This window comes from Cibotium barometz, chromosome 20 (assembly GCF_041138505.1).
Source record: "Cibotium barometz isolate CiBa-2024 chromosome 20, ASM4113850v1, whole genome shotgun sequence".
In the NCBI taxonomy this organism is placed as follows: domain Eukaryota; kingdom Viridiplantae; phylum Streptophyta; class Polypodiopsida; order Cyatheales; family Cibotiaceae; genus Cibotium; species Cibotium barometz.
In genome coordinates, this window is record NC_141065.1 from 54,405,825 (window position 1) to 54,426,045 (window position 20,221).

The 20,221-nt window shown below is 39.2% G+C and overlaps 1 protein-coding gene across 1 annotated transcript in view; it reads right to left on the bottom strand.

Moving 5' to 3' along the window:
- Positions 1-236: 236 nt before the first annotated feature.
- Positions 237-20,221, bottom strand: part of LOC147628040 (uncharacterized) — a 33,828-nt gene continuing 13,843 nt past the window's right edge. The window contains exon 3 of the mRNA XM_086814296.1: positions 237-307. Coding sequence (XP_086670422.1) covers positions 237-307 — 71 coding nt within the window. The remainder of the gene's footprint in view (positions 308-20,221) is intronic.

Consider the following 20,221-nt stretch of genomic DNA (forward strand, 5'->3'; position numbering starts at 1 on the left):
CAGTGGCCAGCGAGGTCAGGTGGTTAGGTGGAGGCGGCGAGCAGAGAAAGCTAAGGAGTGGCCGGCTGAAAGAAGAAGGAGGCGAAGGCCGCGCCTACGACGGCAGAGCAGAGAAGGTGACTGCTGCTTGGCTGGGGAAGAGAAGTCAGGCGGAGGAGCCAACTGACTGTAAGCGAGGCAAAGGTTGACGGAGGCCGGCAGAGAAGGCGAAGAGGCGCCAAATAAAAGAGAAGGCGTCAGGCGTCAAGCGGTGGTGAGCTGGCCATTAAAGGCGGTGGGTGAGCTGACTCCGCGGCGGCGAGGGGTGCTGCAGAGCAGACGACGTGGAAGTGAAAGACCAGGCAACTGCAGAAATCCCGGAGGCGATAAGGCTGAAGGTTAGTATTTTTTAATTTTTTTATTTTTATTTTTTTATTTTTTGTTAATTTCCATGTTCTTTGTATTTTTTTAAAAAAATAAAAATAAAAATAAATAAAGAAAAAAACAATAAAACAATAAAAATAATTTTAAAAAAAAGAAAAGAAAAGAAAAGAAAAGAAAAGAAAAAAAATTCTGTAAATTATGTGTTTTATTTTGAGTCCATATTTTTTGCATAATCTGTATTTTTTTAATTTTCTATAAAAAATTTTGCATAATTAGTGTAACTTGCATTTTTTTAAATTTTTATAATTTTGTGCATAATTAGTATTTTTATGTAATTAGTAAAAAATATTAAAAAAATAAAATAATAATAATAATAGATAGTTACACACATATTCATGTTAAGTTGCATTTAGTGGTTAGGTAGGGTTTAAAAATATATATATATATATACATAAATATATATATATATATATATATATATATATATATAAAACCTTAAAATTTGACCTTATGCACTTGCGGTCGGGACGTCATATAGACACTGCCATAGGGCCTAGGGCACCTTCTAGAGTACCTACGCGAGTACCTACGCAGGAAAGTGAGACCCAATCGGTAGGAAATTTGGTAGATATTGCTGAAACCTTTTTCGAATCCCAATCTAATACCCTTTCTAGAACAACTAGCTCATTGTCCATGGACAATCTAGGGCCGTCAAATAGTCATCCCTTAGCCCCAAATAGGACACCCACAAGATCTTTTAATCCATTTGAAGCCGACACCATGGGGTTACCACTCAATGTGAGGCTTCAATATGTCTACACGAATGCTCAAGGAGCTGAGATCTTTAGGGATCCACAACAACGGTATCTTGTTAAGATCGCAGACTTTTTCTCAGAACTTGATAGAGCACCTCTAGTCAATGACCAGGGTAACATGTACATGGGTGGAGATGGTGTTCGCTACGAAGTCACCTATCATCCAGAGAATGTAGAGAAATTAGGGGAGCTCTCTAAAAGCGAGTTCTTAGACTTATCAAAGCTTTCCAGAGCAAGGGAGTCTAGAGATGATTGGCTCATTGAGCTGGACATGCTTGGACCATCCAATGCCCAGTCCTCAAAGCCATCCATAGATGATTTACTTTTTGTAGATCTAAATTTGGAAAGGGATAGGAAAGGCAAGAGCAAAATGGATCAGGGGGGGCTGAGAACCAATGGGGTTTGTACGACAAATTCCAGTGACAAAGGTCTTACAGGATGACCCACTTCAAGAGGTCTATAAGGACTCTTTAGAAGGATATTATGCCACAGGGTTGTTGCAAGATCAGGGTGTCCAGTTTTATCCAGTTTCTGCTGGACTGGGACAATGCTTGGAGAGCAAATTTTAGGGGGTAAGGTACTTAAAATGAGATCAAGCAAATAATAGAAAATATGCTTGCCCTTAAATTAACCAAGTATAACTTAAATTAATATAAATTAGTCTAATTAATCAAAATTAATTAAAAATATGATGAAATGATAAACAAATGATCTTTCCATACTTAGAGTGATCCAATTTATTTTTCCATAGATGCACCATTATAAGTACACTAGTCCCTATAGGTTTTAGATGATTCACATCAAAAATGTAATTTTACTAATTAGATTATTAATATTTACAGGCCTTCTGATAGTCTAGAAGAATTTTGAAAAAGAGATCATTAAAAATCCAACCATTGGATTTGCAATTCTCACTAACCACCACACTCTACTAATGTCTCAGTATCTACCCACTCTTTTGATCTACAAGATTGAGGACTTTAAGTGGTACCTATTGTGGGTACAAAAAGTGGCGTATATTATAACACTTTAAAGACCTTGAAATATTTAAAGAAAATAGACAAATATCTTAAAATTTTCTCAAAAAATCAAGTTAAGCTCCATATTATGTGAAGATCTAAGGTACAAAGTGGGAATCTCATATGAGTTTATATGTAAAAGATATTAGCATTTTATGGAATCAGCTCAAATTTGGGACAGGACATTGACTTTGTACCTAAGAAAATGAGGACTTTTGACTATCTAATGCTTAATCAAATTATGCAACTATATTTCCAACTTTGAATATGATGTTTCAACAAAAGAGCTTGAAACAAAATTCCTTCATTTACTAGGAGAGATAAGCCACTAAAGGTAAACAAATGCCTGTTTTTTTACTGTTTACAGGGTGCCTGAGTGGACAAAACTGGGCACCCTGATCTTGCAACCACCCCACAACTAGATTGCCAGAGCTAGATCTTCCTCTAGCACTTGTTGTGGTGGTAGTCGAGAAGCTTGCAGAATACAAGAACCGAATCGTTGATAAATGGGCCAATGAATACCAAACCTTAGATTGGAAGGAGATTCGGGAGCTCACGTGGAAAGGACAACCATTATTCATGGAAGTGTTCTCAAACAAATACAGCTAAACCAAGAGAGACATCCTTTCTTGGAGAAACTGCTGCTCCTCCCCTATGAGAGTTCATTAGAGAGGGACCCTCAACATCAAAGTGGACCACTGCAAGTAGCCCAACTCTAGCACCAAGATATTATCCTACACCAAAAGTGCGACCACAGATCACACCACAACAACGTTTCTCTCACTATGACAATCGGAGGGTAGGGGAGCCAACTCGGCCTCCCATAAATGCACCTCCTGAAATGCGGGTAACAAGATCTTTGGAGGGGGTTGGTGAGGCAGGTAATAGGGGACCCACACCAATTTGGGATGCATGTGGACCGCCTTACCAAAGAGAGGAACAATTCCCACTGAGAGTGAGAGGCCGTAGGCCCTATGATGAGTATTCAAGACAAGTAAGGCCATCAACTCTTCAGAAAGTGGTAAAGAAGTACGAAGGGTCGGGAGATCCATATGACCATGTAGCAGCATTTAGGCAAGCAGTTCGAGCTGAGCAAGTGACTGACAAGCATACGTAAATTGAAGGATTTGGGCTCACTCTTGAGGGAAAGGCCCTTGCTTGGTTTCAGGCACTAGAGCCTTCAGACAAATCTTCTTTACGAGTTCTGGAAGAGAGATTCATTGCTGCTTTTTCCTTGATGGGGATGCAACATGACACGGTAACAAACATCTACTCTTTCAAGCAAGGCGAGACTGAGAGTGTTAGAGATTGTGTAAATAGGATGAAGCAGTACATTAATCGTTGCTGCCCAGAAGATGAGAAGCCCACCCAGAGTCGATTAACCAGAGTCGATTAATTTCTCTCTTCTTAAAAGGACTCAAAAATTCAACACTGCATACACATCTCTATGCAAAGAAGCATACAAATTTCAATGAGTGTTGCCATGATGCTATGGATTTCACAGATAACTTCAAATTCCAAGATGGTTCTGGCCCTGAGGTGCAGCCTAGGGATCAGTGGGGTGATGACCAAAGTTCAGGGTCTAGTGCGCTAGTAAATCCAGACCAGATAGCTAACCTAGTACTAAAACACCATATTGGGGAATATGGGAATTTCCCACAAGTTTAGGACACGTGGTCAAAAGTTTGGATTAACCATAACTTGAACACCACTAATCCAAAATGAGCGCTTTATAGCTCTTTAGATTCCATTTTTCAAGCGCTTTCCAACGATAGGTCATATGATAGGGTTTTGAGAAACTTAAAAACATGTTATCCATGTCCCCTTTTTTAAGTATTCAAAAATAGGAATTGGGAAATTCCCAAATTCACTAATATGGTGTTCTAAGGAGATTGGGACAAACCTATCGCGCCCACCCATGCAGCCACAACAACAGTAGCAGCACAGCGAATGAGGAGTGTACTACCTACAGGTCCTCATCTTTGTGGAGCATGTGGCGGTAACCATAAAACCGAAGAATGTAATACCTTTTCTCCTCTAGTCACAAACCAACCCACAAAGAAGTGGTGCCAGGCCTGTGCTTGGAACTTTACCCACACCACACAGGAATGTACTCGCATTGCAAGAATGAGACAGGAGCGTGAGCAGCAAAGGGGTGGAGTGACTCCACAAATGCATCAACAGTATACTAATTTTGAACGTAAGCCACCGATGGCACAAGAGCAAGCACGACCTGTTCTTGGAGCTCAACCTCCTGCTCCTGGGACTACTCCTGTGAGGGTTGTTGACTAGAACAATTCAAATATGTGTAGAGACTTGGTAAACCCAGGCTATGTGGAGGAGGAATATGCATCATATTCATCGAAGGAAAATCTCTTTGAAAGTCCCGCATATCCAAGCCAAGCATTGGAGGCTCAACCAGGGGAACAAAATTCTTTGATGTTGCTAGGCGGCTACCAACCTAGGACTCCAGGCCCCTCAGGTCAATGGGCAGCAAAGGAAAGTAGAAGCCAAACTACTGGGCCCTTGTTATGAGTGCGGAGAACCCCATTGGGCTCGTGATTGTCCACATTGCTCAAGGCAAGCAGCTCGATCCAATACAACAGTACCACAGTTTCCACCAATTGAAAGATATTATCTAGGGTGTTGTGTAGAACACTTCCCAAAGGATTGTTTTACTGAAACCACATGAGGAAGGCACCTCTCAACCAAAGGTCTCACTCAACTTTGTAGGGGCAGTTCCATCGCCACCTTCATCAGAGAATGAGGATGTCATGCCACTTAGAGTCATGACTAGATCACAGACACGAAATGTCGAAATGCAAACTGATGAGACACCTCGAACTAGGGATGCAAAGGCAAATCTAGTGGACAAGACCCTACATTCCAATAGAAAAAGGACCACAAGGAGGAAAAAGAACCGCAACAAGCGAACTAAGAGTGCATCCACTAGTTCTCAAGAAGTCTATAAACAAAACATGAGGGATCAAACTTTTACATCCCAAGAAGTGCATGAGGAGTATCAACCTCAACCTGGGCCTAGTGCTAAACAGGATGAGGCTAGTACGACCGAGGATAGTTCTGGGGGTTCTGTTTTTGTGGATAAGGTGAACGAGACTCTAGATGCCATCATTGATGCTCATAGAAGTCGCATTGCAGCTTTATCTGAGCTACCCAAGAAGCTTCAAGAATACCCAAACCCTCGTGAGTGAGGAGAAGATCAATCTAGCTGTACATCAGTAACTCATTTAGGGAAGCTCAATCAATACTTGAGGGACCACCTCCACCTATCCCTCGGGGCCCAACCTCTCTTAAGCCAACATTAGAAACCATACCAAAAGTGTCATCAATTTGGGAAATGAAAAGTGAGCTCATCTCACAATCTCATAGCGAGAAGTGTGCACCAATTGCCACCCCATTGAAAGAAGGTATTCTGCCACCACCTAGCCTTGCCTTCCCATGCAATGATGAAGTTATTGATGCTAATGAGGACATGGCAAATGAGATGTGGGCAGCAGTTCATGAGAAAGTTAATGAGAATATGTCCTCTATTATTTCACCTCCATTCTCTGAGGTGGATTTTACCAGGAGCACAGAAAACAACTTTAGACGCCCAAGCATCCAGGAGGAAGTTCAAACAATTGTTTCTCCTAGAAGTAAGCATACAATGAAATCCTTACCATCATATTTGGGAGAATATGAGAACTGTTCTCAAACCTTGAGGATACCCTCCATGCATAGAAGGTTGACAAAGGAGATGGATATGGGTATCGTGCAAGCTATTTTGTCAGCACCAGTGGCTTGTACCTTGCCTTTGCTTGATTTGATAAAGCTTCGACCTGAGTTGTGGAATGATATTGCCACATGTTTGTCAGAGCAGGTATTGCTACAAAAGGGTCACCATCATTGTACTATACACCCTGAGACAAAGCATGTTATGCCAGTTCCTATCAACAAAGTAGGAAAATTTTGTGAGGACGATCAGGGAAATGCTACCCTCCCATTAGAAGTGCTACCCTCCCATTAGAAGTGCGAAAAGTAGCTTCAACTACAATACTTGATAGTGGTGCAGGAGTGGGCATTGTGACAAGGTCCATTTGGGAAAAGTGGGGCAAACCAGCTATTAGGAGTACCAGGATGCACTTGCAGCTAGCAGATGGAAGCTTAGAACATCCCCTTGGGCTGCTTGAGAACATATTGGTCACCACATGTGGGATTGAATATGAGCACACCTTTGCAGTAGTGGATTTTGGAAAACATCCAAACTATGAAGTGATATTGGGTAGACCATTCATGCGACAATTTCAAATGATTCAAGATTGGGGATACAATTATTTGTACCTCTCCGACATGATTCTGTCATCACAAGGGTCAACCTAAAGAATCACTCATATCATGATGTAACAAGGTCTCCATAGATGAGTTTGATTCTGCTTCATCTGAGGGCTCAAGAGTTACATTGTCAGATGGGCGAGAGATCTGTGGATGTGTGCAGCCTCATGTTGTAAGATCCCTGTTCCCACCGAGCAACAGATTTGGGATACTAGCAGCGGAAGTAGCACTTCTCGTGCGGGACAGGGGTCCCACATTCGGGGCCTCACCCACACGGATACCCGGATAAGAGACTAATCCGTCGGTTGTTCCAAAACCGAACCCGGAAAAACTTCCTTTACCGGAAAGCACGGGCGATTCCACCAGGATAATTTTTTACTCTAACGTAGTCAAGAACATTTCTGATCGAGCTGATCCAATCGCATCTATAAGATACATGGTCAGATTAAGGAAGAACTTGCACTTGGATCATTGGGATCAACGCTTTTTTCCCCATTCAAGAGGCACAGCCGTTGATTCCTATCCATAGAACAGTTATTGTCCGGGATTTATTTTATCTATCGTAAAAACAAAAGTTTGAGTCTCGATTTACGGATCCATCAGTCCAGCCTAACCCCATCCAATCCCATGGGTTAGCCAACTGCCCAACCACTGTAGTGATGGGATCCTATTAAGAATTTGGTTAGGTTTTGTCTCGGGTACCAAGGAAAAGAGTTCCAAGGCCCCCTAGCCGGATGTTCATGCAAAATAAAACTAGTCACACCACTCACACACCCAATATGAAATTGCCTTTTCACAGATTCAACCAGCTTAAAACAATCGTTTAATAAAACCATAGTATCACTGATCACCATCTTCCAATTTATCCAGTTGATTCTTAATTTTTCCATCATTCCTTCATCAGAGTATCTATGGCATCATTGGCAACTAGAATGCTCAGGGGCCGTTTCGATAGTTCCTAGCCCTTAGTACTCGGCAATATAATCACTTATCAAGATGGACTCTCGTTGAAGATCAGCAAGATCAACCAATAGATCCATATAAAGGGCCATGGACTCATCCATTGAAGACCAGCAAGGTCAATCAACCAGATCCATGCCCGATTTCAAAAAACAACTCCAACTCTGTTCCAATATCTTCCTCGACGCACGCGTGGGTATCCTAGGCGACCCAGAGCCCGAGCACCGTATGGTCAGTACCCTCTAGGATCCTTCGCAGATGACCTAGCGCTTCACGCATAGGCCGCTTCCTTGGCCCCTCATCCACCGTACCGGAAGCTCACCATTTTAATCGCACCGAGGCTGGTCAAGACCTCGGCCGACCTTGCTACGCGAGACGTCCTTCATTGACTCCCCGTCAGCAGGTTGCAACTTTACCATCACGACTTTAATCACAAGACGGTCAAAATGCTCCCCCCAGCATTCTATACATAAAACAATCATTTACAAACAGCATTTACAAATAATTTACAATACAATTTCTATTTTAACTTTCATTTCTCCACATTATTCCTCATCAATCTACATTACTTATTCCATATTCCATTTATATGTATACTCATCCCATCACATCATTTCCATCTCATCACTTCAGATTCCCTCACATCACATATCGTATATTCACATCCATACATCCACATCTATATGCATACATTCACATCTACATGCATACATCTACATCTCTATGCATACATCCACATCCACATTCACATTCACCTCCATACATCTACATCTATATGCATACATCCACCTCCACATTCACATCCACATCTATACATCTATATCTACATGCATACATCCACCACCTCTACATCCACATCTACATCTATACACCTACATCTACTTGCATACATCCACCTCCACATCTATACATCTACATCTACATGCATACATCCACATCTACATCTATACACCTACATCTACATGCATACATCCACATCTCCATTCACATCTACATCTATACATCTACATCTACATCATGTATACATCCACATCTCCATTCACATCTACATCTATACATCTACATCTACATGCATACATCTATATCTCCATTCCAATCTACATCTATACATCTACATCTACATGCATCCATCCACCTCCACATCCACATCTACATCTATACATCTACATCTACATGTATACATCCACATCTCCATTCACATCTACATCTATACATCTATATCTACATACATCCATCCACATCTCTATTCACATCTCATCTACACATCTATTTCTACATGCATACATCCACATCTCCATGCATACATCCACCTCCACATTCACACTCACATCCATACCTCTACATCTACATGCAAACATCCATATCTCTATGCATAATAATATTCTTTTAATTAATCTAGGATGATAGTTCCTAGAATATGGTAGGAAGTCCTCTTTTTATGCTTTGAATGAAATTATTTTATGCGTAATTTCTATAAAAATTTTGCCATAGCTCCGCTACTATGACTGATAAGTCTCAATTTTTTCTAAGGGATAAGGTTTATCATTAAGGAAATAATTAGAATGGTCTCTAATTGGATCATCAATCCATAATGGATTGAATCATCAATGTGCATAAGCTAAAAGTATAGAAAAAAGCCATTAATTTGGCCTCAAGCATAGCTTAATCTTGGATTAAGGAAAAGCCTTATGAAAAGCTTCATTTGGATTGAAAAGGGTCATGAGTATGATCATTTCTTAAGTGAGAGAGAGAAATTACATAAAAACCATTAGAATTTAAACATAAATGGAAATTAACTTCAATAGCATTTATTAAATTATGTAACTCTTCACTACTATTCACCAATTAACTTCAATAGCATTTAAAAAACCATACCAATTAAGCTTCTCAAGCTTGAGAGGGGTTGAGAAGAGAGAATCATTGAGAAATTATAAAAAAGATCAAAATTCAATATACTTACCTTATAATTTGCTTGATTCTTTATTCACGGTAGAGGCCCCCAACCAATCAATTGGTTTAGTATGTTGATGGAGCCACCAATGGGGATTGAAGAAAGAGAGAAGTATCAAAAACCAGTGAATTATTAAAGAATTCACAGTTCTTGGCTTAGGTAGAGTAGAGTAACAATGCATAAGACACTATATTTTTTTCAACAAGGGGAGGCTTCTATTTATAGGAAAATTTGAGCTCCTAACCAAACAAACTGATTCTAGAATTTTCCAAGTCAGTTTGGTCACTTTTTGACCATTTTTAGGTCAGTTAAGCTAACTTTTTGGAACTAGACTTGAATGAGGAGAGAGGAGAGATGAAATATCTCAATTTTTATGAGTTTAAAACTCATTCAAGCATGTGAAATATGCACCTCCTTTAAAGAACTCCCCTTCCTTACATATGTGTCATAATGGAATCATTTTAATATTGCTCATAGTTTTTTATTAATAAACCTTGTACATTTTCAACTCTTCATCTTATGTGAAATATGCACCTCCTTTAAAGAACTCCCCTTCCTTACATATGTGTCATAATGGAATCATTTTAATATTGCTCATAGTTTTTTACTAATAAACCTTGTACATTTTCAACTCTTCATCTTATGTGAGCATTTAAGGGACTCCCCTTCCTTACATATGTGTTATAATAAAATCATTATTCCCAAAATATCTCATATTTTTAATATTGCTCATAGTTTTTTACTAATAAACCTTGTACATTTTCAACTCTTCATCTTATGTGAGCATTTACTCATTTTTGGGTATCTTCTTTTTACAATTTGGATTTATCTCCTCCCTACACATGGATTGATGCTATTGGCCCATAGGAACCTTAATTGGACCATAATCCAAAGATTTATGAAAATCTAGACCCTTAGACTAAGGTTCTTTATACCTATTTCTAATTAATTCCAATTGCACATTGGAAAATTCTTTTTGAATTTTTGTTTCAGGAGAATTCATCTTAATTATATGAGATATTTTTCTATCCAAAAATATTCAAAATCTGAATATTCTCTCTCTAGAATATTTTCTCTCTCTAGGTTAAAACAGTTAGAAACAAGGTCTTTATATTTCTGAAGAGTGATTGATTACAGGGGAAGATACTAGACATCAAAAAAAAGGGGGTTGGGGGAGGAATCTTACATTCTACCCCACGTAAAAAACGCGAGATGTCCTCATCTCGCAACTTGGGATAATTTCGCAAGATGCACGAATATGAGACTTAGAGAAAAATTTTAATCAAGATTAACCACCAAGAAAAGTCTTAAAGAGAGCAAGATTCAAAATAAGAACAAAATTTAAACTTTATTCATTCACGGAACTTATACAGTAAAGATAGAAGAACTCTTTACACTTCCATAAGCCCGTCCATCATATGGTCACAAAAGCAGTCCTCACAAGCTGCACAAGTATAGGGTAACTCATCTATGGGAATGATTATGTTGGTTATTGCCGCACCTATCTCAGTGGTATGAGGTGATCTAACAAAAGGACCTCTGAGAGGCAAGCCAAAAACGGGGTAAAGATATTCTGGTCAACCCAACAGAATACTGGGATAAATATCCCTTATATAAAACTCATAATTAAATAACAATTCATTCAGATCTTATCATTCATATCTTTAACATGATAATGGTCCATTAGACTGAAAAATTTCCTTCTGAACATTCCTTCACGGGAATTTCAGTTAAGCTAGTCCTCAATTTGACATCCCTTAACTTGATCTACCGGTCAAGTATTAACAGTAGCAATCTGACAGCACAACCCACTAATCTCATAGTGATTTGCTGAATTCATTATCATCATTCTAGTTATGAATATCATCACAGGGACTCGTCCCATTCCCCCTCATTGTGGTTTCATTATATTTCAACTAATTTTTAAAAATCAACATTTTCCAATCAGCATTTTCAATCAGAATCCAAATCAATTCATCAATTCTCAAACAGAATTAAAATCATATCAATCACATTCGAAATCATCATCTAGATAGCATTAACGCTTATAATTTCAAGTCTTAGATTTACTCGTATATACTGTCAGTAAAGAGCTGCAGTATACTCTCGGTATATACGGGTAGTCACGGCCCTTGGAATTATAAGGTAAATACTATCATGTCTAGGCCTCAAGCAAGTCAGGGATTCTATATAATTGTGGTACTTCCATCTGAAGACCCAATTACCAAATTACGAGTTTCAGTTTGAATATCAAATTGTATGAATTATCTCACACAATTATAACCTTTTTGTGTTTCTTGATAAATTTTTGATATAATTGTCTTCTCAATTGATCTTTCTTAACCAAATGCTCTGATACCAACTGTAAGATCCCTGTTCCCACCGAGCAACAGATTCGGGATACTAGCAGCGGAAGTAGCACTTCTCGCGCGGGACAGGGGTCCCACATTCGGGGCCTCACCCACACGGATATCCGGATAAGAGACTAATCCGTCGGTTGTTCCAAAACCGAACCCGGAAAAACTTCCTTTACCGGAAAGCACGGGCGATTCCACCAGGATAATTTTTTACTCTAACGTAGTCAAGAACATTTCTGATCGAGCTGATCCAATCGCATCTATAAGATACATGGTCAGATTAAGGAAGAACTTGCACTTGGATCATTGGGATCAACGCTTTTTTCCCCATTCAAGAGGCACAGCCGTTGATTCCTATCCATAGAACAGTTACTGTCCGGGATTTATTTTATCTATCGTAAAAACAAAAGTTTGAGTCTCGATTTACGGATCCATCAGTCCAGCCTAACCCCATCCAATCCCATGGGTTAGCCAACCGCCCAACCACTGTAGTGATGGGATCCTATTAAGAATTTGGTTAGGTTTTGTCCCGGGTACCAAGGAAAAGAGTTCCAAGGCCCCCTAGCCGGATGTTCATGCAAAATAAAACTAGTCACACCACTCACACACCCAATATGAAATTGCCTTTTCACAGATTCAACCAGTTTAAAACAATCGTTTAATAAAACCATAGTATCACTGATCACCATCTTCCAATTTATCCAGTTGATTCTTAATTTTTCCATCATTCCTTCATCAGAGTATCTATGGCATCATTGGCAACTAGAATGCTCAGGGGCCGTTTCGATAGTTCCTAGCCCTTAATACTCGGCAATATAATCACTTATCAAGATGGACTCTCGTTGAAGATCAGCAAGATCAACCAACAGATCCATATAAAGGGCCATGGACTCATCCATTGAAGACCAGCAAGGTCAATCAACCAGATCCATGCCCGATTTCAAAAAACAACTTCAACTCTGTTCCAATATCTTCCTCGACGCACGCGTGGGTATCCTAGGCGACCCAGAGCCCGAGCACCGTATGGTCAGCACCCTCTAGGATCCTTCGCAGGTGACCTAGCGCTTCACGCATAGGCCGCTTCCTTGGCCCCTCCTCCACCGTACCGGAAGCTCACCATTTTAATCGCACCGAGGCTGGTCAAGACCTCGGCCGACCTTGCTACGCGAGACGTCCTTCATTGACTCCCCGTCAGCAGGTTGCAACTTTACCATCACGACTTTAATCACAAGACGGTCAAAATGCTCCCCCCAGCATTCTATACATAAAACAATCATTTACAAACAGCATTTACAAACAATTTACAATACAATTTCTATTTTAACTTTCATTTCTCCACATTATCCCTCATCAATCTACATTACTTATTCCATATTCCATTTATATGTATACTCATCCCATCACATCATTTCCATCTCATCACTTCAGATTCCCTCACATCACATATCGTATATTCACATCCATACATCCACATCTATATGCATACATTCACATCTACATGCATACATCTACATCTCTATGCATACATCCACATCCACATTCACATTCACCTCCATACATCTACATCTATATGCATACATCCACCTCCACATTCACATCCACATCTATACATCTATATCTACATGCATACATCCACCACCTCTACATCCACATCTACATCTATACACCTACATCTACTTGCATACATCCACCTCCACATCTATACATCTACATCTACATGCATACATCCACATCTACATCTATACACCTACATCTACATGCATACATCCACATCTCCATTCACATCTACATCTATACATCTACATCTACATCATGTATACATCCACATCTCCATTCACATCTACATCTATACATCTACATCTACATGCATACATCTATATCTCCATTCCAATCTACATCTATACATCTACATCTACATGCATCCATCCACCTCCACATCCACATCTACATCTATACATCTACATCTACATGTATACATCCACATCTACATCTATACATCTATATCTACATACATCCATCCACATCTCCATTCACATCTCATCTACACATCTATTTCTACATGCATACATCCACATCTCCATGCATACATCCACCTCCACATTCACACTCACATCCATACCTCTACATCTACATGCAAACATCCATATCTCTATGCATAATAATATTCTTTTAATTAATCTAGGATGATAGTTCCTAGAATATGGTAGGAAGTCCTCTTTTTATGCTTTGAATGAAATTATTTTATGCGTAATTTCTATAAAAATTTTGCCATAGCTCCGCTACTATGACTGATAAGTCTCAATTTTTTCTAAGGGATAAGGTTTATCATTAAGGAAATAATTAGAATGGTCTCTAATTGGATCATCAATCCATAATGGATTGAATCATCAATGTGCATAAGCTAAAAGTATAGAAAAAAGCCATTAATTTGGCCTCAAGCATAGCTTAATCTTGGATTAAGGAAAAGCCTTATGAAAAGCTTCATTTGGATTGAAAAGGGTCATGAGTATGATCATTTCTTAAGTGAGAGAGAGAAATTACATAAAAACCATTAGAATTTAAACATAAATGGAAATTAACTTCAATAGCATTTATTAAATTATGTAACTCTTCACTACTATTCACCAATTAACTTCAATAGCATTTAAAAAACCATACCAATTAAGCTTCTCAAGCTTGAGAGGGGTTGAGAAGAGAGAATCATTGAGAAATTATAAAAAAGATCAAAATTCAATATACTTACCTTATAATTTGCTTGATTCTTTATTCACGGTAGAGGCCCCCAACCAATCAATTGGTTTAGTATGTTGATGGAGCCACCAATGGGGATTGAAGAAAGAGAGAAGTATCAAAAACCAGTGAATTATTAAAGAATTCACAGTTCTTGGCTTAGGTAGAGTAGAGTAACAATGCATAAGACACTATATTTTTTTCAACAAGGGGAGGCTTCTATTTATAGGAAAATTTGAGCTCCTAACCAAACAAACTGATTCTAGAATTTTCCAAGTCAGTTTGGTCACTTTTTGACCATTTTTAGGTCAGTTAAGCTAACTTTTTGGAACTAGACTTGAATGAGGAGAGAGGAGAGATGAAATATCTCAATTTTTATGAGTTTAAAACTCATTCAAGCATGTGAAATATGCACCTCCTTTAAAGAACTCCCCTTCCTTACATAGTGTCATAATGGAATCATTTTAATATTGCTCATAGTTTTTTATTAATAAACCTTGTACATTTTTAACTCTTCATCTTATGTGAAATATGCACCTCCTTTAAAGAACTCCCCTTCCTTACATATGTGTCATAATGGAATCATTTTAATATTGCTCATAGTTTTTTACTAATAAACCTTGTACATTTTCAACTCTTCATCTTATGTGAGCATTTAAGGGACTCCCCTTCCTTACATATGTGTTATAATAAAATCATTATTCCCAAAATATCTCATATTTTTAATATTGCTCATAGTTTTTTACTAATAAACCTTGTACATTTTCAACTCTTCATCTTATGTGAGCATTTACTCATTTTTGGGTATCTTCTTTTTACAATTTGGATTTATCTCCTCCCTACACATGGATTGATGCTATTGGCCCATAGGAACCTTAATTGGACCATAATCCAAAGATTTATGAAAATCTAGACCCTTAGACTAAGGTTCTTTATACCTATTTCTAATTAATTCCAATTGCACATTGGAAAATTCTTTTTGAATTTTTGTTTCAGGGGAATTCATCTTAATTATATGAGATATTTTTCTATCCAAAAATATTCAAAATCTGAATATTCTCTCTCTAGAATATTTTCTCTCTCTAGGTTAAAACAGTTAGAAACAAGGTCTTTATATTTCTGAAGAGTGATTGATTACAGGGGAAGATACTAGACATCAAAAAAAAGGGGGTTGGGGGAGGAATCTTACACATGTAGGGATTTCAACACTGAGAGACTTTAGGGTAATCGAAGTGTATCAGATGAGGCATACATTCCACAACCCTTCCCTGAGCACTTAATTGATCCACTAGAATGGAGTCATGTCCTTGCAACATTATCGACATGTGCTTTACCTATGCCAATTCAATTTTGTGACTCAGATGGATATGACATTATTCCTATACGAATGGTACAACCACATGACCTTCTAGATGTTCTGTACTATGGGGATGCATCCACAAAAACAGCACTGCATGTAGAGGAAGTCTCAGTGAAGGATTTAACACTCGAATCTGCTAATGATGCTGATAAGGAAGATGGATGGGACTCTGATTTTGATAATGATGTGATAATCCTTGAGGAAGAGTTAGGAAAGGCACGCCTCCTCTTGAGAGGAAGGGAGGTTCAAGTAGAGATCCCTCGAAGCCGACCTAAACGTAAATGCTGTAAGAGCCATAAGAGAATCCGTAAACAAGATGAGAGGGAATGACGTGAGAGACTACAAAAAGAAAAGGAGGAGTTTAAGAATGAACACTCTCGACCACCACCTCACTTCTCAGGAAAGAATGGATATCTATACTATGTCCAAGCATAAGATAGTATCAAAGACCAAGTAAAATGATCAGATGGATTCCAACCAGGAGAAAAGCTAAAAACTATTAGCAAAAATCACAAAAAAATGAAGAAACAAAAACCAAAACTCAAGTCTAAAACCAATTCAAAAGAGAATGTCGGAAGTGCAAAGATAACGGTTGAACAAAAAAATCTGATGCAAGATTGCAAAGGAGAGCTCAAAACCGCATGGTCTTCAATGAGTGATGACTCAAGTGGACAAGAACAAGGTCTCAATGTTCCCCCCAACTTCACACAGTAGTACACTCTTCAAGATCGGAAGATTGTTCTTCAACAGCCCATGCAACAAAAGCCAAGCATGCCAGGGGTTTCATATGATGGTCCAGAAGATGCAAAAAAATTTGATATCGCTAAGCCAAGAGAAGAGCCTCGCTATGTGTGGATTGCCACAGACTTGTCCTTAGATGAGGAGAAGTTATTAATTCAAACAATAAAGGAGTATCGCGATGTTTTTGCTTGGAGTTAGAAAGACCTCAAAGGAGTTGATCCAAGCATATGTCAGCATACAATTCCATTGCGAGAGGATGCAAAGCCTTCCAAGCAACGTCCTTATACTTACAATGAGAATTTTGCACAAAAGATAAAAGAAGAAATAGACAAGCTCTTAGAGGCAGAATTTATCTATGAGATTGAACACACTGAATGGGTCTCCCCTATTGTAGTGGTGCCCAAGAAAAATGGAAAACTTTGAGTATGTGTAAACCTCAAGAAGGTAAATACAGCTACTGTACGTGATCATTACCCACTTCCAATCACGGATCATGTTCTGGAACGAGTTGCAGGGAAAAAGACATATAGTTTCTTGGATAGATTCTCCGGTTACAATCAAGTGTCAATTGATCCAAAGGATCAACACAAGACGGCCTTTGCTTCTACTAAAGATGGCATCTTTGCCAATCGTGTTATGCCATTTGGTCTAACAAATGCACCAGCAACCTTTCAGCGGTTAATGCGTCATGTATTCAAGGAGTACCTTAGGCAATTTCTTGAGATCTTCATGGATGATTTATGTGTTCACTCACAAGAGCGTGATGATCATATAGAACACCTCAGACTTGTGTTTCAAAAGTGTCAAGTTTATCGTATATGCTTGAATCCTGATAAGTGCAAATTCATGGTAAGACAAGGAAAAATTTTGGGCCATATTGTTTCTCGCAATGGGATTTCAACAGATATGGATAAAATTGATGTCATTGTCTCATTACCTTGGCCTATCAACCCTAAAGGGGTACAAATATTCATGGGACATTGTGGCTATTATCGTCGATTCATCTACATGTATGCTGTCCTAGCCAGACCATTATATGCTCTTCTTGTAAAGTTTAATTGGACTGATGAGTGTGAGGAATCCTTTGAAAAGTTAAAGCAAGCATTAGTGAGTGACTGCACCCATCTTACGAGCACCAAATTGGAACCAAATCTTTCATGTCCATATTGATGCTTCAAACTTTGCAATTGGATGTATTTTGGCTCAATCGGGAGAACATAATAAGGATTTTCCAATCTCATATGCTAGTCGACAGTTGAACAATGCTGAGAAGAATTATACCACAACAGAAAGAGAAGGTTTGTCCATGATATATGCAGTGAAAAAGTTTCGCCATTAACTTTTGGCAAACAAATTCATATTTTTTGTGGACCATCAAGCATTGCTATATTTGGTGAATAAGCCTTCTGCAACAACTGGAAGGATTGTGAGGTGGTTTGTCATCCTTCTTGAGTTTGATTTTGAAGTGGCAGTCCGAAAAGGAACAACTCATCTTAGGGAAGATCATTTGTCTCGAATCACCTCTGGCGAAGCTCCTGTGGGTGTGGATGATGATATGTTAGATTCAACACTTTTCCTTGTAGAGACAGCTCCTAAATGGTCTGAATCCATCTTAGAAATTTTGACAAGTGGGCAGATACAACTAGCGGGTCCTAATGTGGACCTATGGTGACCATTCAAGTTAATCTCAGGGAGATTATATCGTCAGGGTAATGATGGAGTGTTGCGGCCTATACCTAACCCTGACCAATATGAGGAGATCTTGGAATGGGCACATGCGGGTATCAGTGGAATCCATGCATCAGCTACTACTACTTGTGTGCGACGTATATCTCAGGATGGGCAATGGTGGCCTACCATGCATGCGGATGCTGAAAAATTTGTTCGTAAACTGTGCTTCATGTCAAATTCAACAGCCAATTCATAATGTCACATTATTCCAAATTTCAACTACACCAAGTTGGAGTAAGTATATTGTGGACTATCTTCAGCATGGTCATACTGATCAAAAAATTCCTAAATATCGAAAGCATGCTATTGAAGTTGAAGCGGCAAACTATATGCTGATAGAGGGCCAACTCTACAAGAGGGACAAGGATGGCAACTTATGCATGTGTGTATGTGAAGCTGACTACTTGAAAATCTTCACTCATGCACATGCAGGTGTTGGGGGTGGACACTTTTTGGGCAATACCACAGCTAAGTTGATTAGGTGGTCTGGCCAACCTTACAAATGGATGCCGAAGAATATGTAAAACGTTGTGACGATTGTCAAAGGACCAAACCTCCCATCACAAAGGACAATATGCCATTGCGGCCTATGTCAAGCACACGTGCTTTTGCAAAATGGGGTATTGATTTTGTCGGTCCCCATTAAACCTCCAGCTCGTCACACGCATGTCGAATATATTATAGTCACAACTGACTATTTGACCAAATGGGTAGAGGCAAAGGCTACTGTTAAAAATGATGCCAGAACCACAGCCAAGTTCTTGTATGAGTACGTGTTTACACGCTATGGCTTACCTATTAAAATCGTTAGTGATCAAGGTGTGCACTTTGTGAATGAGGTCATAGAGTTTTTGCTTCAAGAATTTATGGTAATTCACAAGCGTTCTGCACCCTATCATCCCCAGACCAATGGACAAGCTGAGAGTACTAACAAGATTCTCTGCACAGCACTCACAAAGATTGTTGAGGGACATAGGACTGATTGGGAGCAAAAGTTGCACTCAGTTCTTTGGGCATATAGGACAGCCTATAAAACATCTGTGGACACAACCCCATTTGAGCTTGCTTTTGGGCTAGATGCAATTCTTTCCATTAAATTTCTTGTACCTGCTCTACGAGTTGCTAAACAATTGGACTGGACTGGTCATGAGCTTTCACAACGCATTGATGAATTGGAAAAGCTTGATGAGACCCGCTTATTGGCGGTAATGGGGATGTATGCCGAGAAGAGGAGACAAAAGCAATGGTATGATAGAAATGTAACAACTGGCCGATTCAAAAAAGGGGACCTTGTGCTCTTGTACACACTTAAGAAGCATAAGAGAAAGCTCAAGAAACGTGGCCTAGGACCGTTTGTGATTAATGAGCTTATTCCAAGTGGTGCAGTGCGTTTAGAAACACTAGTAGAAGGTGAGAAAATGCCTAACTTCATTAATGGAAGTCGTCTCAAGAAATACAATGAACCATTAACTGAAGCCATGCTTCAACAAATACATGCTGCACACACACGGAAAGAAGCACATGACCTACTTAAACGTCAGGCTCAAGAAGAGGCTAAAGCTAGAGTTGCAAAAGCCAAGGAGCATCGCAAGGCTTCTATGTTGGCCTTACAGCTGGCTACTGATGAACAATATGTCGATCCTTTCAATATTCAGGTGTGTCTTCATCTTCATGAGACTACCTACTTTGTCTCTGCCTTAATTAACTCTGGTGCAGATTATAATGTTCTCTCGTTTGACACATGGATAGCCTTGGGACAACCAACACTTGTGCACATTCCTATTGACTTACGAAGCTTCTCAGGTGAAGATAACCCTATAGAGGGAAAATGTGTCATTATGATGTCCATTCAGAATCACCAG